This window comes from Osmerus eperlanus, chromosome 8, assembly GCF_963692335.1.
Source record: "Osmerus eperlanus chromosome 8, fOsmEpe2.1, whole genome shotgun sequence".
Lineage (NCBI taxonomy): Eukaryota > Metazoa > Chordata > Actinopteri > Osmeriformes > Osmeridae > Osmerus > Osmerus eperlanus.
Window position 1 is genome coordinate 9,219,432 of NC_085025.1, and position 23,775 is coordinate 9,243,206.

Sequence of the window (23,775 nt, forward strand, 5' to 3'; positions counted from 1 at the left end):
GACGGGTGGAAAGATGAGAAGGAGGGAGAGAAAGAGAGAGAGAAAGGATCTGGTTACCGATGGAGGACCTTTACCCGCTAGAGCTCTGCAATAATCTAAGCTGCATCTCAATACTCACAGAAAATATCCTCCCTGTGTGCTATTGAGTGTACAGTATATATAACTAGAGAGGGTACAATTTCTGGGGAAATTGTAGGGTGTGCTTGCTTGCTTCGGTTGCACAGGGGTCCGTTTTTGAATGACATTTTTACAACTGATATATCTGTATATTTTATATTAAAATGCATACTTATTATTTATAAAGATTACATAGATTTAAAAGCATTTTTTTTGTGCTGCTCATTTACAACTGAAAATACGAGTGAAGTGTAGAATTAAATATGATGTCTTCTCATTTCCCCTGCAAGAGGCAGCCTCATAGCTGAATCAAAACGAATAAATTTGGCAGACCGGTGTAAAAATTGACCTAATCTCTATGATTTAAACGTCCTTTTAAGTTTTCCCTTCTCGTGATATTTTCAGGCATTTAGCCTACTCATATTGCATTCATTCATTAATAAAGAACCCCCTTTGAAGATTATTCTACGACGTTACCGGCAGTAGAAGATGGAATCGCGATTCAAACAGTACCATCTGCTAACTGAAAATATGCCCCCAAAAACGTAAATAAGCTTGACATTTATTTAGTGGAAAATCGCTTATTCATAAAAAGCTCACTGATAGCGATCATTGTCAGTAACAACGCAAAATGCGATATAGCCCTGTGTGGAGAAGCTGCCCCGGTAAATTGTACTACTACGGTACAGTACTAGACTACTGCTGTGTTCGTCTCGGTAGCGATTGCGTTGGTTGAATTGGATTTAACGTTCCGTTGTACGGTTTAGGCTGAAATTAATTATTTTCATGAACAGATTGACAAAGTTTAGGCTGTGGCAATGAAGTTCAGGTTAGTAGTTAGATAGACTTTTGATTTAAGTAAGGGGAGTGCCGAACATGTTCTGTCGCCGTTTGACTTCCTACAGCTGTGTAGATGTTTTTGTAGTGTCTCGCGTAGGCTACAGCGTTGCAGTGATACACTGGATTGAAACCACAGGTAATGATAATTTCACTCACAAATCGTTTACTTGTAATCTAATGTCATAATAAATCCTACAACGAAAATGTATATGTGAGGAATGTTTATTTTAACGATTGAAAACAGATAACGCTACATCATAGACCACTGTAGTATGTGTTGCCCGGGCAACACAGGCTAATGTCATGATGCTAATACTTCAGTGAAATAGTAGACTACTGTTTCCGAAAGTAGATGTACTTCCTTAATAATATCAGCTTATACTGTACATTACACATCACAATTGTGTGTCATATCACAAAGTAAAATGAGTAAATAGTTATCACCCTGGCCTCTTTGCTTGTGGCGTTTCTGCAGCTGCCTTGCAGTAAAGCTATAGTTAGCCTAGCTATCCCCCAAGTTAACAGATGCGAAACGAATGTTCTGCCAAAGGTAGTCACGCGTGTTTTCGTGACGTTAGTGACGTTAGTAACGTCAGTGACTGTGGCTAGCAAATTAGCCACCGTTAGCTTCACTTTTCGCCACAAAAACTTAACTTAAGCCCAAACCATGCAACGGAACGTAAATTCCAATACAGGCAACTCAATCGCTACCAAGACGAAACTTTTGACACCTACGTTGTCTATGTAGGCCAAATATTGACTGAGTTTTAGGGGGGCAAAAAGAAAAAAATAAAAAATAATAATAATATATATGTGAGAGAACAAAGGTTGTGCTCTCGCCGAAGGCTTGAGCACACCCAAATAGCATATATAGTATACTATACACATACATGTGTGTGTGTATGTATATTTATCTACCACCAACACACACTTTTTATTTTCCAAGCTTTATTTAAACAAGCATCCACGACTTCTAACATCGCCAAGTCATCGTCATGCATTACAGAACGTCATCATCCAGACTAATACACACTCGTTGTTTCATACATGATAGTAACACCAGCACACGTCCACAGCTACTCGTCTACATCCTTTTTAGCCAGTTAAGAGAAAATGGAATAAAGAAGTGGTAGAAAAGCCACGGGGCTCCTAGAGTACGAGACGTACGGTAGAGAACTGAACACGCCAATCCTTTTCATCCTGCCGGGCTGTGGATGCAGCTGAGGCCTGCTACAGGCTGTGGACCCTGCGTCCTGAGATGCCTGGATCAGTAACCTGGCTAGCGGACCAGACACAGAGGTCTCGGGCCATGTGGCCGACCACAGAGAGCAAGGCTCAAGCTTCAGGCATGGCTTTCATGTTTAACAAGGACCCCCGGTTCAAACCTCTCTGGCTTCTCAACACCTGTGCCAGGGCTGTGTGCACGATGGCTTCAGTCCTTTCATAGCCAACCAGATCGTTTAGAATGCTAGTGAGGGTCTGAGGAGTTCATAGCTAGCCGGCTAGCTTTTTCTTTTGCCTGATGTTCAGTGGTTTATTGCAAGTCAACTAGCTGATCCTACTAGTGATGTTCTTCATGTCAGGAAGCACCAGGCTCCGGTAGTTTCTCTCCAGCCCCTCCATGTACTCCAAATAGTTGCTGACTCTGAAGTCCTGGATTGGATCCTCCTGATGGGAGGAATACGCATCAAAGACATAATAGAAGCAACACAATCCTTAACAACAGCAAGTTATTCTCCAATAGTCACAAGTTCCTAGGAACTAGATTGGGGACTAATAAACCGTACTTTGGATCTCTGCCAATCTCTACCAGCAATGCTGTCTACTCCAGGACAGCGTGTCTAGGGACTTGAAACAAGAACCTGCTGAGGACAACGCAGCTCTCTAAATAATTTGCTCAGAGGTGGGTGTATTGAGATGCATGGAGTTGCTACCTTAGACCTGCATTGCGTATCGTGTAGTGTAGGGCATTGTGTTCGAGTCAGCTAAAGCATGTTAATGCTGTCAAGCTAATTACAACAACAACGGCAACAACTCTTTCTTCAAGGTGAGTGTAAGCTTAACGATGTGTAGTAGCAACGTTTGTGTGTGTGTATGACTGTGTGAGGGGTGAGATGCCGAGATGCCATTTAAAGCCTCTCTATTGGCTGGAGCCCAGAGAGCGAACTAAGACAGAAATACATTTCATTTGGTTCATTTGTACAGTCAGCAGCATAACTGACGGCATTATAATTACTGCCTGATACAAGTTTAACGGCAATGCTCGACCTTGCTGGCAGTGAAAATGAAGAGTAGAGCAAATAAAATTTAATGTGCTGATCAGGGACGGGGTGGGAGGGATGTACGGTGGCCAGGGAGGGACAATATCCCCCGAGGACAGCCGTTCGCTGACATCACCAACAAATCCAATACTAGCGGCATACACAGCACATAGCAGCAGAACCGTATGGAACCCTTCACTGATTGCTGCTTTGTGTCACTCCTAGAGCACTGTTATCAGACAACAATTGATGTGTCTTGCAGACAATTTATGCTGATTTACATCAGGTTGAACAAGGGAATGAAAAGCAAGTAATGCTTTTGAAGTGAGATTTACACACGTGCGTGAGAGACATAGAATGTACCAGAGATGAAGAAAAAAATAAAGAGTGTGAGTGCGTGAGAGAGTATGAGAGTGACAGACCCTAATAATAAAGAGCTGTTATCTGTGTTCCTACAGCATGCCTCGTGCCTCCACTTCATCATGCTGTCCAGCCGCGGCTGTGCTGTCGGGATGACAACGGCGTAAAGACTATTCTGTCTAATGACAAGACTTCGAGCTCCGCCACAACCGGAGGGGATGAGGGACTCACGGGCCTTTTGTTTGAGCAGCTAACAGAATGACCAGAGGATTTCACTTAACGTGAGCCCCGCGTCTCAGGAGAGACGGCCGTAAACACAGCTGCAGAAATTAAACCCAGAGAGAGAGAGAGGAAGAAGATATGTAACATGAAGCATTGAAACCAACTCGGCCAGGTTGGTACAGAGCTTAGATTCATTCTTCTCTGGGAGAAAGACAGACATGGTGTACTGTAGACAATGGGGGTTGACTGGCAGGCTCCTTAAAACATGTCTCTGCAGAGTTGTTTGAGAGGAAGATAGGTAATATGTGAATACGAGAGAGAGAGGTAGACTCTGGAGATGGGAGGAAAGAGGTGCGAGAGAGAGAGAAAGAGAGAGAGAGAAGAGAGGCGTGTGGGAGAGAGGCGAGAAAAATGCAGTCATGTTGGATGAGAAGCAAGAAGTATTGTAGCGCAATGACAGGCAATTTGTGTTTGAATGTTAAAGGAACAAAGAGAGACTTTATTTCTGTTTGTTTCATGAAACATCTGAGTCACAGGCCACAGACAAAAACCTTCCTGTTCTTTTCTCATCTCCTACTGTCTCTCTCTTCCTCTCCTCATTTGCTTTATTACTCTTCACCCCTCTCTTTCTTACTCTCTCACCTTCACTTTCCCTCCTATCTCTGCAGACATGCAAGTCATTTCCATTTAAATGTTTTCTTTAATTATCCAGACAGTTGGAGAGACAGGAAAGCAGGGGGAGGGAGAGAGGGGAAGACACGAATGGAATGGACTGGTTCGGAAATCGAACCGGCATTCCTGCGTTAAGGCTTCAGCCTTAGTGCCGTGTGCTCTTGCCCCGTGAGCCTCTGGGAAACGCCCATTTTCCTTTCTAATGAAGACGACATCTACACGCAGTGGCGCGTTTGTGCATTTGTGTGTACGTGTGTACGTGTGTGCGAGTTCCCAGACGTCCTCACCTTGAGGAAGAGCTGCAGGTCCTGAGCGTGTGTGTGCTGGAGGATGAGATGCTGCAGATGTTTGAGCACGGCCACGCACATGTACACCTGGTAGTCGGCTCCCATCACCACACATGTGCACACGTACACACACACCTCGCTCCAGTCCAGGTAGTTCCAGAAACACTGGCCCAGCCACTGCATACATATCTGGAAAACACACAGACACACACACACAGACACGGACATCAGAGTGGCATGTCATGTGAATTCAGAGAACCACTTCCTCAGTATGTTAGCAGCATCACAGTGGTACCAGATACTTCCAGGCCAGGGACAGAGCAGCGGATCCTGAAAAAAGACTGTGTCAGGCGTGCGTGTGTGTGTGTGTATGCACGCATGCTTGCAAACTAACAGACCAGCCAGGGTGTAATTAGCTGTATTGTTCACCCACCTCTGCATACTGAAGCAACACACAGCTGCTGTGCTGCCTGGCACAGTAACATAGCGCTCCCGCCCCCTCTCAGACCCCCTCATCAGTACTGGCGGAGACAAAGAACCAACCAACCCCTCCAAGCCCCCTCCACCAACCCTCCATACACACTCCTAACACCAGGTCCAGCTAGGAGAGAGAGAGAGAGAGAGAGAGAGAGAGAGAGAGAGAGAGAGAGAGAGAGAGAGACAGAAAGAGAAAGAGCCTTCTGCCAGGACGCTCTACAGAGGCTGGCCGTGGGAACTAAATGTCCCCCTCCAGGCCTCCCCAGGAGTCAGAGATGGTTGTTTTTCCTGCTGTAGCTGTGTTATTCTTTTTCTTTCTTTATTGGACAGTGACAGTGAAGAGGGACAGAAAAGGCAGGGTAGAGAGGGGAAGACATGCAGCAACAAGCCAGGCCACTGCGGTAAGGCCCCAGCCCACGTGATACGGGCTGGACCTGGTGAGACAACCTTTGCAGGTGTTCTTTTGGACTGAGAGGCTCCAGGAGAGACTGTTGAAATAAACAAGAAACACACATGTGCATATGCACTCTCTCTCTCTCTTGCACTCGTGCACTCAAAAGTACACAAGAATGCATACATGCACACACTGTACACGCACACACACACAGTCACACACACTCTCTCCCTCTCTCAACATACACACACTGCACATCAACGCATGAGCACACACACACAATTTCAGTCATCGCACTCTCAAAAACCTTGCCAATAATACTAATGACGCCACCAAAGCATAGTCATAGGTACAGCACCGGCAGATGGAATTTCAACAAGGTGTTGGAATTCACTCAGGCACTCACAATAACCAACGGGGTGACCTTGTACGAATGTCAGAGCTGTATACAATTTTCTGTATACAATTTTCCCTTCCTCTACTCCAGCTTCGTCAAGCCTTTGCTAACTTGCTTAAAGGGGCATGGTTTTGTTTGTGACAGAGAGTTATATTCTCGTACACGCCGAGCGTGGGTATAGAGGGGGTGTTCTTGGGGAAAGAGAAAGAGAGAGAGAGATGAGGTGCATGTTAAAAGAAGATTTCCCTCTTTCCCCATGACTTGGACTTCAGAAGATGGTGCATTTACATTCAACATTTGAAGTGTCTCTGCTGACACATAACAAAGTTTGACACCGCGGTGAGCCCCAGACACAGACACACACGCAGGACGAGATCAAACAGGAAAGATTTCAAGGTGAAAGTTTTTTGTCTTTGTTTGAGTTTCGATGCCTCCGTCAAGGGGATGCCGTTTGGCACGCTGGTGCCATGGCGATCATCTACAGACGGTGGTATAGCATAACTGTGTTATATCACCTTAAGGGAGGAAAGATACTGCCCAAGTGGAAAAACTGGATACATAATTCTAATTTAAATATATTAAATGAGAGCTTAACATGTTTTCATTAAATTTCTATTTTTTCATACCTGAGAGGAGAAGATGGCTGGTAAGGCTACCTGACACAGGATAGCTAGTTGGTTAGCCTAGCTGACACAGGATAGCTAGTTGGTTAGCCTACCTGACACATGATAGCTAGTTGGTTAGCCTAGCTGACACATGATAGCTAGTTGGTTCGCCTAGCTGACACATGATAGCTAGTTGGTTAGCCTAGCTGACACAGGATAGCTAGTTGGTTAGCCTAGCTGACACAGGATAGCTAGTTGGTTAGACTAGCTGACACAGGATAGCTAGTTGGTTAGACTAGCTGACACAGGATAGCTAGTTGGTTATTCTAGCTGACACAGGATAGCTAGTTGGTTATCCTAGCTGACAGAGGATAGCTAATTGGTTAGCCTACCTGTGAAGGAGTGAACCCAGACATCCTGAATGCAGATGAGACCAGAGGCACCTCTGTCTTCAGCAGCATCTCCACGTAGTGGGCTGTGCACCAGTACGCTGGGTGGATGCCTGACTCTGCCACCTCCGGGGACAGGTGCACCTGAGACACACACACACACACGTACACACACACACACACACAATGAGCTGTGTGAGGCAATGACCACTCACTGAGACAACGAGACTAAACTCGAGCAGACCACACAGATGTCAACTCTGTTTGAGGAGTTCTGCCACACAGGGAGCTCTCTCCCCCTGGGACAGACAGAGAGAGAGAGCGGAGGAGAGAGGGAGGGAGAGAGGGAGGTGGCGAGGGAGGTGTGTGTGTGCATTCTGTGTGTGTGGGTGGTGTGTGTGCGTGTGTGCTAACCGACTGAGCTGGGTAAATTTGCTGCTACCACATAATTACTTGTCCCTGTGTCCTCCAAGGTATTGAGAGAATCGACCACATGAGGTGCAAAGACGATAGTGCTGCTGTGTCTAGATCCAATCAGCGGTGAAGGTGCCTCCACGCTGGGACTTCTCCCGGGCCCTGATTACGGGTGGCCCGATAACAGTGATTTACAAGCACTTTCACAACACCTAAACCTCACGCTGAACACTCGAAAAGCCTAAATGTTCATAAAGGAACTGGAGCCGCTTTTCTCTCTGTCTGGGTTTTGCGGGGCTTCGCCCTAATATGCTTCAATGTGCAGCCTAAACAACCCGCCCTGGAGGAGCAGTCATTAGGCCCCCCGCAGAACTCCATTCTTCAGATCCAGTCTTACCTTTCATTGAACTATATAGTAGTTCTACATGGAGAACTACACACCTTTAAAATAGCCTTACACACCTCTAGATGCCATACACCCACCCACACACCTATACACACCTCTACACAGCTATACACACACAGCTATACATAGGTCTACGCACCTCTATTCACCTTTAAACATCTCTATACATCTTTACATATAACCAGATGGCCCTACACAGCTCTACACAGCTCTTGAAAGGCCTACACACTTCTATACCGTGCTGCGCAGCTGTACATCGGCCTTCACACCTCCACACACCTCTACAGTTCCACACACCACAGCACATTCCCCTTCCAGAGGCACCCGCTCACAGCTGAAACTGTGTTAGCAGACAGGAAGGCCCTTCAGCAGCAGCATGCTCAGGCAGGGATGGCCGCAGCAGAATAATGTTAGGAAGGGGGAAAAGATAATGAGCACTGCATCGAAATCTCATCATAGTCGCCATACCCATCCCAGTCAGGAATGAGGCATTGAAATGGTCCCCGTACACGGATACACGCTGATGATCACATAATTCAAACTTCAGTGTGTTTCCAGTTGCTGAGCGTAGATTTTTAAAGTGGAAATGGGGGGGGGGGGGGGGGGTGTTTAGCATTAAAATGCACATCATCTTTGGAGCGCACTTGCTCCCACACAGGCGTGGCTGGCAGACCGAGTTTCACAGAAATCCAATTGCAGCAGGATTCTGAGGCTCTTGCTAAATGAAAAAGCTGTTTATCTCTTCAATACCGCTGCCCCCCTTTACACTGATTACTGCTTAAACGGAATCTAGATGGAAGTGAGCAAGTGAGTGAAAGAGAGAGAGTGGGGGAGAGATCTTTTTTTTTTTTACTTGACTGTATAGTTATGTGAGCATGTGTGTGTGTGTGTGTGTGTGTGCGTAAAATAGAGAAAAAGAAAAGAGAATACGTGTGTGTATGCGAGTATTTGCATGTTGTCGGAGCGGGAAAACTGGAGGACGGCCCCTTGTGTATTAGGCCGAATCCCAATTCTCTGTCTTACCCCTACCCCTTAGTTTTACGTGAGTCAGGGCTGTCCCAATACTCGTTTTGATCGAGGGGTAGGGCTAAGGGGTACATACCCCTTAAAACCAAGTGTTTTCGGGGGCTTACTTGAAACCAAGGGGTATGTGAATACTGCGCAACCTGCAACAATGGCGCCCAGATCATCCAGAGTCCCATAAATGTAATATTTTCGGCTTAAGTAATTGATAAAAAATTACGACAGTCTTGTTTTGTGATCTACACAGTCCTGTACATATGTATTTGCAACCATGTTCTAAATTGATTTTTTTTTTTTTATCGCTAGTTTGGTACTCTAACGTTACATTGCTGATTTGCACAACAGTCCCGCATTTCTCTGATTAGCCTTGAATGGACTCCATGCATGTCTACAGTTTTAACTAAACTCCATTATTATATCAGTGCATAACACTACTTGCTTTGGAGACATCGATATATGTAACCGTAACCAAGTGGTGTCTCATTTTATAGGGCTATGTAGCCTTTACCCCTCAGTTTCGAGGGACAAGGGCTAGGGGTAAACTAAGGGGTATGGGTAAGGGGTATGGGCAAGACAGAGAATTGGGATTAAGCCTTATAAGACTGCTTTTAATATTTTATGTTTGTCCTCATGTGAACCAGGTTGATCTGGGAAGGATCCTTGAGAGGATGATTGACGTTAGGAAAACATATTATCCAGCCAAATGGAGAGATAGGGGACACATGCTCTTACCACCAACTTTGCCCCAGGCGTTGGAGGCCTGTTATAACTGATAAGCAGACTGATAAGTAATCAGGAACTCATGGGCTCTTTCCAATAACCAAATTAGGACATAAGAACACTGCGAGTTAAATGTCAGGACGGCCCACATATTAAATATTGACAAGGAGCAGAGGGAAATTGACATGTAACAACTCTTGCAACACAGTTATGTTTAGAAAGGGGCAGACTTTTTAGGAGTAAAAAGCAAGCTTGGGTTTGTGTAATAATTGGGCTTTTAATGCGCAAAATACCCAGTGTGTGTGTGTATCCTGTATTGAAGTGAATAAAAGCCACTTGTATTCGATCCAACTACGACTGAGCGTCCTTTTCGATGATCTACTAAGAAACCAGATCCGACAATGTGTGCGCACATGCATGGACGGGGCGTGTGTGTGTGGCTTGTGTGGGACAAAAGGGTTTGGGAATGTGTATGTAGGTGTGTGTGCATGTGTGTGCATGTGCGTGTGTGTACTGACCGATGTGTGGAGCCGGGGGGGCCAGAGGAAGGCGGAGGTGAGCAGGGTGGAGAGGTGGAGGAGCAGGCTGAGGGTGCGCTGGGGGTCCCCCCTCATGAGGAGGTAGAGGGTGGAGGCCAGCCAGTCATGACCTGGGTACCCCCCCTGCAGAGCGGCTGCTAGGAGAGGGGTCAAGGACGTATCTGTAGGAGACGTGGCTGGACACTAGGACCCGTCTGAGGAGACTAATGATGAGAGGGAGGATAGAGAGAGCGAGGACAGATAGAGAGGGAGAAAAGCAGGAGAGAAAAGAGAGGGGGGGTGGGGGGGAGGTCGTGAACCCAGTGGGTCATGTCAGTCTGACTGACATGCTAGCAGGGTGGAGTGAGGGGGCTCAGGTCTATTCAGGGTCGATGACAGAGAGCTCAGTGGGAGGAGAGCAGAGGTCTTGGAGGCAGGAGGATGGGGGGAGGGGGCTGGGGAGCCCATGGCACACACTCCATCATCATCGTAAACATCATTAGTCAAGTTCCGCTTGGTCAACAGCTTCTGACTGCTGATCTGAACTCAAATCACCCACTTGTTCACGGACCGAGATACAGCACTATCTATGATCAGCATCTACATATACATATACTGTGAATGAGGCTGTACTAGACTGAGGTGGAAGGATACAGAGGGGTGATATGACCTTGGCTCAAATTGGTAGAAATATGGTAAAAAGATACATTGGGATGATATGACCAAGGCTGTACTAGTTTGAGGTGGAAGGATACATTGGGATGATGTGACCAAGTCTGTACTAGTTTGAGGTGGAAGGATACATTGGGATGATGTGACCAAGGCTGTACTAGTTTGAGGTGGAAGGATACATTGGGATGATGTGACCGAGGCTGTACTAGTTTGAGGTGGAAGGATACATTGGGATGATGTGACCAAGGCTGTACTAGTTTGAGGTGGAAGGATACAGAGGGGGGACGTGAGCGATGTCGTCTGCTCTGACAGGAAAAGGTGGCAGTGTTTCAGCAGCAGAATCAGGCCCTCCTCACTGCTGTCTCCCAGCAGCTTGAGATAATGGCCGTACCTGGAGACACACACACACACATACATACACACACACATGCCTGGGATTAAACAACACTAGATAGCTGCATGCTATTCAGCTTCATAAGAACAATTCAAAGGTTTAAAACCCACCCAGGACCACTCTCCATACATGTTCATTTATCCAACTAATTAAGATAATGCTCCATACAGACAATTAGGGTTAATAGGAGATTGTGTATAATTACCCCAACGAGCCTCTTTACTGCATAGAGCTCGGTTCCCTTCATTTGCATATTGCCCCAAAGACAACACTTTCAATGAGTTCATAGAAAGTTGAGGCATTGTTCTAGATGTCAAGCACTGTTGAGCTGTGTCTAAATTAGGACTACAAGTTGTGATTAGCTTTATCAGTATTGGCCATCCCACGGCTTCTACTGCAGAGAGAGAGAGAGAGAGAGAGAGAGAGAGAGAGAGAGAGAGAGAGAGAGAGAGAGAGAGAGAGAGAGAGAGAGAGAGAGAGAGAGAGAGAGAGAGAGAGAGAGAGAGAGAGAGAGAGAGAGAGAGAGAGAGAGAGAGAGAGAGAGAGAGAGAGAGAGAGAGAGAGAGAGAGAGAAAGAGGCAGAGAGAAAGAGGCAGAGAGAAAGAGAGAAAGAGAGGAAAGAGAGAAAGAGAGAAAGAGAGAGGGGGGGGGAAGAGATGAAGGGCGAGAGAGAAGTGTGTTACTGTACAGGTGTGTAGTTTACCTGAGACAAGTGTTTATGCCCAGCCGTTGGACAGGTGACAGGCTGACAGTCTTCACCCTATGATCCTCCACTGGCACACAGACAGAGAACAACATTACCATGTATATGATATCATATGGCCACAGATCTATTTAGAGCTCCTTCCCTCTCCTCTCTGCTCATTATTTCCAGTACCAGTGAGTGCTGAAGGTAGTTATTAGTGAGTTGTAGACACATTCTGTCTCTTCTCCCAGTGCTCCTTCTCTGCAGGGCAGAGTAATCTCATCACGACTTAGACAAGATCAGTTCATAATACCAGGTTCAAGTCACACTTACACATTCCATGTCAAACAGCCTAGCTTACTGTTATTGTTCACCAATCATGTTCAGACTAACAGCTTGTTGCGAAGTCCTTCACCCCGGCTGGGCCTGGCAGGGAGAAAGGTTCTGCCGGAGAACAGACTGCTCCTCCAGAGAGGAGAGAGATGCTGGGAGGACACCGGGTTCACGCTCTGCAAATAGCTGGACTCCTCTGCTCGGCCCGGCTCTCCGCTAACACCGGGAGCACTCGACTGAAGCAGACGGCTGAGCCTGGAGTTATTGTCAATCACACAGACACTGACCGGACAGGAGGCAGGAGGAGCGTGAACAGTAGGAGGAGAACTAGCTAACCCTCACAGGCCATGACAGCTGTTCCCCAGAAACACCATTTGGTAAAAGAAATGACTTGATAGCCGATGGGTGAACAAGGGGAAGAGAAAGTGTGTGTGTGTGTGTTTGGGGGAAAACAGAAGGGAGAAGAAATAAAAGTGAGGTAAAAAGGGAAAATTGAAAAGTTTTCGTTTTCTTTGTCGGCCTGTAGGGTCCCAACTAGGGCTGGCCAATCATAAGAGCTCCCTGTTGAGTCCCAACCAGGACTGGCAAGTCATAAGAGCTCCCTAAAGGGTCCCAACCAGGGATGGCCAATCATAACAGCTCCCCGAGGGTCCCAACCATGACTACCCAATCATAAGAGCTCCCTGACGGTCCCAACCATGGCTGGTCAATTAAAAGAGCTCCCTGGTGGTCTCAGCCATGGCTGCCTAATCATAAGAGCTCCCTGAGAGTCCCAACTAAGGCTGGCCAATAACAAGAGAGTTCCCTAAGGTCCCTGCAAGGGCTGGCCAGTCACAATAGCTCCCTGAGGGTCACAGCCATGGCTGCCTAATCACATGAGCTCTTCTAGATCCTGAAGTAAACATTATATTTATCGTAAGCCAGTTATTTACTGTTTGAACTCTGAGCCAGACACCACAATAATAAATACTCTGCATGAATAATACATGAGGTAAGATAGTCTGTATTATAGTAGCAGCACTTTAAATGGCTGAGCTTTTTATACAGCAACGGATGGTGACATGGACAACCGCAGAGACGAGTTAATAACTAATTAAACATAGTTAATTATAGATAAAGTGGTCCCAGAGATGTGTGTATGTGTGTTTGTGTGATGCAAGGTGTGTGTGTGTGGAAGGGTGTGCATGGGAGGGAAAGAAGTGTGTGTGTGTGTGTGCGTATGGGATAGGGGATGTGTTGTCAAGGTGCAGTAGTTTTATTCCGAAATCTAATCTCCTCAGAAAGAGAATAAAGGGCAGCCCACAAGGCCTGAGCCCAGACCCTCTCTGCAGATTTAGGTAGAAACAGCAGCCATGTTTTATTACATATCAACCATATGGTATCTCGATAATGATGGCGCCATTGTCTAAATAATTCTCTCAGCTGCAGATAGGAGGCCTGAAGTACACACAATTATCTCTCACTCTCTCACTCTCTCACTCTCTCACTCTCTCACCCTCTCACCCTCTCACCCTCTCACTCTCTCACTCTCTCACTCACTCACTCACTCACTCACACTCACACACACACACACACACACACACTGTACACACACACACCCCAGTGTCGGAGGACCTAGCAGTATGGATGGGACTTCCAAGGTCTGAACTGGATCAACTAAATCTGTTTTTTCATTGCTGTCTATATTAATGTGAAGCTGTGAATGTCAAAAGTATTATGTGTCCCTGGGTAGTGGTTCGCCTGAAACACCACACCAAGCTCATGCATGGAGTAGTGACCTTTCTCTTGACAATAAGGTGTGCTCAATTCTAGGGTACATCCAAACATATACACTAGAGGAAGGGGTTTGTGTCTAGGGAACAGGAGGTACACACACACACACACACACTGACCTTTGTACTGGGTGGGAGGGAAGAAGCGTTCCATTGGACAGGAGGACAGGTGCATCACCACATTCTCCAGAAGGTCGGCCAGCACTGAACAGAAAGGCAGAGGCTGCATGTTAGAGAGGCACACACACACACACACACACACACACACACACACACACACACAAAGATCCTGGAAGATTTGGAATTTCTTTTGCATCAGAGCTCAAAATCCAGAGGAGATTACACAAGAGTGCCTCTTTCTAAAGGTGCATCGATTCCCCCAGACACTCTCTCTCTCCCTCTTTATCTACATCTTCCAAGCTCTCTCTCTACCTCTCTTCCTCATTCTACCTCTCTCTACCTCCTCTACCTCCTCTCTATATGCCTGTCTCTCTCTCTCAGGTAGCAGAGTTCCCATCCCATGATTAGATTGAGAGAGGAGCCAGATGGGAGTTCAACCATGGGGCTATTATTACTCTAGTATTACAATCAGCCTTTTAGATACACTCATTTCACTCATGTCACTTGTTTAACCGATGCATCGTCTGGATGAACAGCACATGGCAGATGTGGAAAGCGATCTCGATTCAATGACACATCTTCTTTATAACAACACACCAGCCAGCCATGCCTCCACCTGCTGTATGCAGGAGGCAGCCTGTGACTAATCCTGGAGCACAGCTCATCAGCCATCTTGTCTGGTTCCTCATCAATACAGGAAGAAGCTCTAAGAACACTGATGTTCATCAGTCTTCAACAAAGACCCTCATTTGGTTTACGCATCGTGTGTGCGTGTGTAACTCACACCATCTCTCACAACTAATACCTAAACACACGCACACACACACACACAGCGGGGCTCTCTCAGTCCTGTGAGAGACCTCCAGGGGGTCTATTGAACACACAATGACTCCTGATGACTTGAATGAAGAGACTGCAATCAGAGCTATAGAGCAGCTCTCTCAAAGGCTTACCACAGCAGCTGGATGTATGTATGCATGCTGAGACAGATGAAACTATGTACACCGGTGGAGATGACGAGATGATGTTCAGTTTGCTGGTAGAGAGATGACTGTTCAGTTTGCTGGTAGAGAGATGACTGTATATTCAGTTTGTTGGTAGAGAGAGATGACTGTATGTTCAGTTTGCTGGTAGAGATGACTGTATGTTCAGTTTGCTGGTAGAGAGATGACTGTATGTTCAGTTTGTTGGTAGAGATGACTGTATGTTCAGTTTGCTGGTAGAGATGACTGTATGTTCAGTTTGCTGGTAGAGAGATGACTGTATGTACAGTATGCGGAGGGATGATTGTATATACTGTTGCTGTTGTCCCTAAAAACTAGGCTCCACAGTGTAGGACAACATTGCACGGACGTTATCTACAGTCAAGTGCTCATCGATACACTGGCCCTGCCAGCACAGTGAGATAGATCCTACTCTCACACACAGGTGTGGCAGTTCACCAGTCAATAGGGGATCAATGGCATTTCATCCTGTGGTAGATTGACTTTTCACTTATTCATGGAGAGATAATGACTTATTGGATGTTAATACTTTAACACACAGTGTTGTAGCCTGGAGGCTGGGCCTGGAGGCTGGGGCCTGGAGGCTGGGCCTGGAGGCTGGGGCCTGGGCCTGGAGGCTGGGGCCTGGAGGCTGGGCCAGGAGGCTGGGCCTGGAGGCTGGGGCCTGGAGGCTGGGGCCTGGAGGCTGGGCCTGGAGGCTGGGCCTGGAGGCTGGGCCTGGAGGCTGGGCCTGGAGGCTGGGGCCTGGAGGCTGGGGCCTGGAGGCTGGGCCTGGAGGCTGGGCCTGGAGGCTGGGGCCTGGAGGCTGGGCCTGGAGGCTGGGGCCTGGAGGCTGGGGCCTGGAGGCTGGGCCTGGAGGCTGGGCCTGGAGGCTGGGCCTGGAGGCTGGGGCCTGGAGGCTGGGGCCTGGAGGCTGGGCCTGGAGGCTGGGCCTGGAGGCTGGGCCTGGAGGCTGGGCCTGGAGGCTGGGGCCTGGAGGCTGGGGCCTGGAGGCTGGGGCCTGGAGGCTGGGCCTGGAGGCTGGGGCCTGGAGGCTGGGGCCTGGAGGCTGGGGCCTGGAGGCTGGGGCCTGGAGGCTGGGCCTGGAGGCTGGGGCCTGGAGGCTGGGGCTTAGAGGCAGGCACCTGTAGGCAGGAGCCTGTAGGAATAGCCTTGAGGTTGGGGCCTAAATGCTGGTGGCTGGGACATAGAGGCTGGAGGATAGTGGCTGGGGGCCGGGGCCTTGAGGCTGGTGGCTGTGGCATAGAGGCTGGAGCCAGAGTGCAGTATTCCACCCACCTTCTCCAGTGAGGGAGTGGGGTCTGGTAGTCAGGGCCTTGCAGAACTGTCTCCTACACACCTCCATCCAGCTGTCCTCATGCTGGGCGGCCTGGGATGATGCCAGGAACACACCAAGCTCAGAGTCTACATGCACACACACACACACACACAGAATGCACACCTTTCTCAGCTATACTAAAATGTATCCATAAAGTATGCACAAAACACCACTGAAATGTGATATCAGATATGTGAAAATGTGTCACCGTGTGACACATAATGGAAGATCCATGGCCGAGTGCAGCGTGCTCCAGAGTGGGGCTCCTACCCTGCCTGCCGGGGGGGGTCTGGGGGGCATCCAGGCTGTAGCAGCTGGGTACTGGGTAGGAGGAGAACATGGGCCAGGGGTACGGCTCTGATCCCTGGAGCACGACAGAGGACAGGCATGGTCACAGGCATGATCACAGGCATGCTCTCTGATGCAATGTGTCACTACTATACGGCTATCTAGTACTATAAGTATCTCATGCTGACAGCTGTTTACGGACTCCAGGGTCTAATATCTGGTGACCACTGACCTTCTGAAGAGCTCTGGGTGGAAGTCTTCTCTCCGAGGGTCCACCAATCACATTCATCCTCACTAGGATGTGGTTCCTCTCCACTGACAGGCAGTCTATGATGAACTCTCTGATTGGACGAGAAGGGAAAAGAGAGGAGGTGAAAAAAGAAAAGAAAAAAGAAAAGGATGAAAAATAGGAGAGAAGAGGATGGAAAAAGCAGAGAGGATGAAAGGATAAAAGAGCCGAGGAGAAATTAGTTGACCTCCACTCTTCTAAATTGCTGTGTACTCTGACACATTGTATGGGCAATTCTCAGCACTTCAATTCATAACCAGAAGCAACAATAGCCATTAACCTGGCCAAGCACTCACAACCACTTCTGGAAATGGTCTCTCCCGCTCACACACACTCTCTCTGAATCTCTCTCTATCTCCCTCTCTCTCTCTCTCCACCCCCCCCCGCCCCCCCCCCCCCCAAACACTCTCTCAAGCTTCCAGCTTATTTCATTTTTTCGTGACAAGGCAAACGATCAATTCCTCATCCTGCCGTGATTAAATCTAACAGCTAAGCTGAGGCCTGTCATATCCTGGGGAGGAGGAGGAAGAGGAGGAAGAAGGGAAGAGTAAACAGAAAGCTGTTGTCCCCGGTTACCCTCTGGCGTCGCTGTGCTCCGTCACGTCCTCTGCCTGGTTCAGGAGCAGCAGGGTGGAGAGGCCGTACTGCACCTCCAGCAGGAGCAGGGAGTCCAGGTTACAGCACAGCACACTCAACAACCTGGAACACACCCCACACACACACACAATACACCATCCACACACGGAAACACACACCACAAACACAGGTGACATGGTTTAGCCGGTTTTACTGCAACGGAAATCGGTGTTAGGTCAATGCAGCCGTTTGCCACCGTGGTGACAAAGCGTTCCTCTCCAGGAATACACCTCTTTCACCACACAGAAAGAACCTTTGAAATCCTGCTGTCTAATAGCACAAACTAAGCACAAACGTTCAACTTTTCTAAACAGGTCCTTGGACACATATGGTGTCTTTCCCGTCTGCCTCCAGCAGACAGATGTGACCGCGTGAGGGCAAACTGTGTACACCAGGCTCTTCTCCTGCTCCTCTAATCATTCTCATCATTAGCTCTGGGCTCGGCTCGCCAGCCTGATAGCCCGCTCCATCAGCAGGATTTGTTAGAGGGCCTAAGTAGGGAGGTTTGCATAGCAGGCAGGCGGGCTGGAGCCTGAGCACATCACTGTGGATTGATCTGGACATTCCCACAGCTGTAGAGAGTAGTAAATCACCAGAGACACACACACATAGACTCACACCAACTCACCGACTCAGAGAGACACACACACACACACACTGAAGTGATGTGATCAATAGGGCTTTCCGACATCATTGGTGAAACTGACTGTGATGTTGGGGCAAAAAGAGAGCGGTAGAGAGACAGAGCGAGAGACACAGAACGAGGTAGACAAAAGAGAGGGAGGAGAGACGGAAGGAGAGGGAGACAGAAATAGAGACAGGGAGAGGAAGGCAGAAAGAGAGAGAGACAGAGACAGAAATAAAGACAGGGAGGCAGTGAAGGGGGGACAACGAGAGGAGCAGTGAACGATGAGCAGCAGTTCGAGGTGTTATTGTTAAGTGACAGAGATCTCTCCCTTCCTAATGGCTGCTAATGATGGGATGGATGACCCTGTCGTGCTTTCTCTGGAGCCTGCTTTGTGTGTAGGTATGTGTGTGTGTGTGCGTTGTGTCACAGCCCAAACTCACAGTGGAGTTAGTCTTAATTATAAGTATTACGGTAATATGGCTCAGGGAAGCTGGCAAAAAAGCTACAATGAAAGAGAGAGAGAGAGAGAGAGAGAGAGGAGAGAGAGAGAGAGAGAGAGAGAGAAGAGAGAGAGAGAGATAGAGAGAGAGAGAGAGAGAGAGAGAGAGAGAAAGGGAGGGAGGGAGGGAGAGAGAGCATTAACTTTCTCCTTACATGACAAACACAACAAAGCCAGCACAGTTGATATGAGAAGGCTGGTAACAACCACCACTCATGGAACAGCAGGAAATGACACACCACCAGGTGTTTAGAAAACAGGAAGCCAATCCCCTCCTATCCGAGTGGCTGGTAAGTGATCCTTTTTGAAGAGTTAGGAGTGGCCGCTTGTAGCAGAGACAGAATCATCTCAGAATCATCTCAGTCCTTTTAATGTGAGGATGTACACACAAATGCACACACACATGCGCACACACAGCCTACGGACTAGTGTATAGATTAGATAGATAGATAGATAGATAGATAGAGGGAGGGACAGACAGAGAGAGAGGGAGTGAGAGAGGGAAGGAGGGAGATGGAGAGAGAGGGGACAGAGAGCGAGGGAGAAAAAGAGAGATGGAACACTTCATCAAAGCCATTGATGAGTCTGTGTGATGTTGTGACTTGTCACCATGGTAACAGGTTGAATGACACCTTTGCTTACCCACACTGTCATAGCAGTGCAAGCTGAAAACCTTTCATCCGTCCCAACCCCCTCCCCTCCTCCTCCCTCCCCTCCCCTCTTCCCCTCTCCCTCCCCTCATCCTCCCTCCCCTCTCCCTCCCCTCCTCCTCCCTCCCTCCCCCCTCCTCCCTCCCCTCCTCCTCCCTCTCCCCTCTCCTCTTCCTCCCTCCACTCTCCCCTCCCCTCTCCCTCCCTCCCCCCTCCTCCTCTCCTCCCTCCCTTAATTATCTTCTCTCCTCCATCTCACTCCGTCCACCTGGTTCCAACCACGTCTCTGAGCTGCTGGGATCAGCAGGGCTGGAAGTCCGGCCTCCTTGGCGAGGGAGTCCTCCAGCCCTCTGAGACCTCCAGCCACACGCGGGGGTCTTGGTGACCCTGCCAGCCACCTAGCCTGCCTCACACCCCCCCCTGCTCTCCTGCAAGGCGGACTCCCCCTGAGTGACAGCCTCTGAGGTCAGGGTGGGTGTATGAGGCTGGGTGGAATACATTGCCCTTTCAGTCACAGCCCTCCGGACAGGTTACAGGCTCAGGGGAGAATAGGAATGACTCCAACATGAAAGCAATGCAAAACAAGAGTAAATGTCATCATTTGGGAGGGATTACATCATTTGAGGTGCATGCGTGTGTGCGTGTGTCTGCTCGTGCGCAAGTGCGGTATATTTGTGTGCGTTTACGTTTATTACATATGTGAGTGTGTGTGTGCGTGCAAGCGTAATTCCATCTAGCCTTCAGTGTAATGCATGACTGTGTTCTTGTAAAACCGAATCCTTATTATAACTCTATAGCTCTGACTGTGGTAAACAAAACAGCTCATGGTTTACGGTCCTCTCTCTCTCTCTCTCTCTCTCTCTCTCTCTCTCTCTCTCTCTCTCTCTCTCTCTCTCTCTTCTCTCTCTCTCTCTCTCTCTCTCTCTCTCTCTCACTCCTTTCCTCCCACCTCATGCAATTCTCAGAGGCTATGGGGGGACTATGACTCAGTGAAGTATGTGGCTGAAGACAAAGCCAGACAACAGTATCCGAACCTCACAGTGTCCTGTGAGCCTGTCCCCCTGCCATTCCATTCACCTTTCTCCTCTCTCCCCCACCCTCCTCCCCTCCTCTGCTCCCTCCACTCTCTTCTCCCTCTCTCCCCTCTTCCCTCATCCTCATCCCTCTACCCCTCCTCGCTCCTCCCTCTCTCCCTCCCCTCTCTCTCCCCGCTCATCTCTCCCCATGGTGGAGTGGAATCCTTCCATCCTCTAGTCAATGCAGGGTAATCAGAGAGTACAAAGACCCCGGTCAACCAGGTATTGATCAACCAGGTGAAGGGGTGGAGGGTGGGCGGCAGGATAATAGGATGGTAAACCACACAACAAATGCAGCAACGTTGCCCTTTGCTGCACCTGGCCTCTTCGTTTATGAGAGAGGCTGTTGGGACCTTCTGGTGTGAAGAGAGAGAGAGAGAGAGAGGCCGCTGAGACAGAGAAAAAGAGAGAGGGGAGGGGGGGAATTGATTGTACTGAGGCCGAAGGCATGCGATTGTTCGTAGTTGAAAAGGGAATGAATTTTCTCGTCTGAATTCACAGCGATCAGGCGATCAATTAGGTCCTGTGGAGATGGCAAATAGAGGCGAGAGGAAACGGAGAAGGGGAGGGAGGGGTGTATAAATGAAAGGAAGGGCACTTCAACAATGTAACTTCATGCTGTGAGTGAATAACCAATAACATTTAGACCCATTAGTAGGTGTGCAGCGCCGGGCCTTCACGCTCAGAAAGAGTTACTATGCCCCCCTATGGCAAGCTTGGGAACTGCAGCCCGTTTTATAATAGTGTGTGAGTGCACATTCTTGTGCGTGTGCAAGCAGATATGTGTGAAAGACTGGGCTCTTTGTGTGTGCATGTGTGTATAGAACTCACGGGTATGGAGGTGGGTATCTCTCTGAGGCTGTAGTCAGGCATGTTCGGGAGGGGCTGCTTCCAAAGGAGCTCCCACACAGCGTGGCCGGAGGACAGCACATTCACCAGGGACACAAGGGACTGGGGGGAGAGGGGGACGAGGGGAGGGAGAGAGAGAGAGAGAGAGAGAGAGAGAGGGGGGAGGACGAGGAGAGAGAGAGAGAGAGAGGGATGAGGAGAGAGAGAGAGAGAGAGAGAGAGAGAGAGAGAGAGAGAGAGAGAGAGAGAGAGAGAGAGAGAGAGAGAGAGAGAGAGTAATGGACAGTAGGGAGACAGAGAGAGAGAGTCCAGTTAGTCACAAATGGGTCTGGCACGTCAGCGCAGTGTTGGGGGGTTAACCTGCTCCTTCCTTCTCCTTTCTGTCTCTCCCTTTTCCTTCTCTCTCCCTCACTCTCTCTTCTTCGGTCTGAACTGTAACTCCATCCCTCCCTCATTTTCTCCTCTCCAACTCGCCCCTCTCCCTCCTCCGTAACTCCCGTTGTTTAATATCCAGAGTGGTGTTATCTGGCTCGGTCTGCACAGGCCCCAGCAGCAGAACGTGGCAGAGGCGGGGACCTTCGCAGGACCAACAAACAACTCTGACTGACTGACTGAACACCAGCTGGGTCTGAATGAGAAGATTATAAAGTGATTGGACCGAATACTGAAGATGGGATTTAGATCCAATAGCTGACATCCTGATGGTTATCTGTCTCCTGCAGCACTCCGCACACCACTAGCCTGGCTTTAGAGGCTCTCAAGCGAAAAACAAATAACAAAACTAATTGAAAAAGCAACACTGTTCTGTCACCCCGTCCTTCGCTGGTGGTGTTTAATGGTGTGCAGGGGAGCGTGGAGCCGCTTGCTGCTTGGAATATAGAGAGGACGGGATGTACAGGAACCTGAAGCTAGCACAGGACTGCTGGATTATGACACACACACACACATACATACATAAACACACAGCTCTCACAATCAAACACACATGCACTCACGTACCGGTGCACACATTCCCACACACACACGCCTGCCCAAAACACACCTGCATACACCTGCACGCACGCACATTTGCACACGCACGCACGCGCGGGAAGGCACACACCCACGCACACAGGCGTACCTTGAGGCAGCTCCTGTCGACCGGGTCCATAGGGGCGGACCTGGGCTGGACCATCCTTACGTCCTCCCTGCCGCACTCCAGCGCCGCCCACATCTCCACCACCAGGGCCTGCACGAACCCTGCAAACACACACCACACGTACACACGCCCACACAACAGATAGCCATCAGACAAGTCTCGGACGGGGGGGGGGGGGGGGAGACGGAGGGGGGGTTAGGGCTAGGTTTGTGTGAGAGGGTAATTAGCTGGGTGTGAGCAGGCAGGGTTGGGTACCTGAGCTGTGTAGAGCCCGCACACCCGGGGCAGTAGCTGCCACCTGGGTCACCATCACGCCATAGCCAGACTTCTCACAGCAGCTCACCTGGAATCACAGGTGTGCACATAACAGAAGCCTCTCAGCCTGAGGGGCTTCTGCCTGGGATCATCATGTTCTTTGTGGTGTGTGTGTGTGTGTGTGCGTGTGTGTGTAGCTCTTAGAAGAAATAGAGAAAGGGATCTGTATATATATTTTAGAGAGAGTGCGTGTGTGTGAGAGAGAGTCCATTGTTGTGTATTTGTTTACTAAATAAATGGAAAGCAATGAATTGAGCCGGGATTATTATTATAAACCTCGGCATTCAGCTGTACCAAATGTATTTTCGTAAACATAATTGATTTTATGTAAATCATAAACTCTAAAAACGGGTGAAAAAGTGAAGATAACAGCACACTTAAGTATGTAGCATGTGTCAGACACCTTAGGACAGGGAAAGCTTCACATCAAAGTACTGTTTCACCATCATTATGAATATAGATGTTCGATTAATTTTGTATACATCCTGGCCTACTGTGCTGAAACACTGAGCATCTCTAATCCAACAACACACACCGAAGCAGCAGAATCGCAAACAGCAGATTTGCGATTCCAAGATGTTGAAAATCAAAAAACACGCAAATAGATATTGAGTGTAAAGAGCCTGAACTAATTACTTGGACAAGAGGCGGGAAGCTAAGAATAGCTGATCTTAATTACATTCTGCAGTGAAAACGAGGGAAACCAGGGAGGCAATTACTGTAACAGCAGATTGTAAACAAAAGCAGTCAATTAGACCTGCTGGAGATGCACGAGGCCTGCAGCGTGGAGCTAGGAGCGCTGAGCTAGGAGCGCTGAGCATGCGCCTGAATGTCATGTCTGGCGTCCAGCAGGGCACGCCAGACAGGAGAGATGCATTAACACGGCAGCACTTGAGAAGACATCCATGCATCAAGCAGCATGTAGGAGGAGCAGCACAGCTCTGCACAATACTGATTAGAGGGGGGGGGGGACCAGGGGGAGGATCACTCCTCAGCCTGCTTGAGCT

General features: G+C 48.7%; 1 protein-coding gene across 1 annotated transcript in view; it reads right to left on the reverse strand.

Moving 5' to 3' along the window:
* Positions 1 to 1,896: 1,896 nt before the first annotated feature.
* Positions 1,897 to 23,775, reverse strand: part of tbc1d32 (TBC1 domain family, member 32) — a 39,289-nt gene continuing 17,410 nt past the window's right edge. The window contains exons 20-33 of the mRNA XM_062467813.1: positions 22,436 to 22,554; positions 21,298 to 21,417; positions 20,904 to 20,989; positions 17,554 to 17,679; positions 16,921 to 17,029; positions 16,671 to 16,764; positions 16,361 to 16,486; positions 14,079 to 14,162; positions 11,872 to 11,941; positions 11,050 to 11,165; positions 10,103 to 10,257; positions 7,025 to 7,165; positions 4,760 to 4,948; positions 1,897 to 2,625 (exon numbers count right to left, since the gene is read on the reverse strand). Coding sequence (XP_062323797.1) covers positions 2,506 to 2,625; positions 4,760 to 4,948; positions 7,025 to 7,165; positions 10,103 to 10,257; positions 11,050 to 11,165; positions 11,872 to 11,941; positions 14,079 to 14,162; positions 16,361 to 16,486; positions 16,671 to 16,764; positions 16,921 to 17,029; positions 17,554 to 17,679; positions 20,904 to 20,989; positions 21,298 to 21,417; positions 22,436 to 22,554 — 1,655 coding nt within the window. The 3' untranslated portion in view covers positions 1,897 to 2,505. The remainder of the gene's footprint in view (positions 2,626 to 4,759; positions 4,949 to 7,024; positions 7,166 to 10,102; positions 10,258 to 11,049; positions 11,166 to 11,871; positions 11,942 to 14,078; positions 14,163 to 16,360; positions 16,487 to 16,670; positions 16,765 to 16,920; positions 17,030 to 17,553; positions 17,680 to 20,903; positions 20,990 to 21,297; positions 21,418 to 22,435; positions 22,555 to 23,775) is intronic.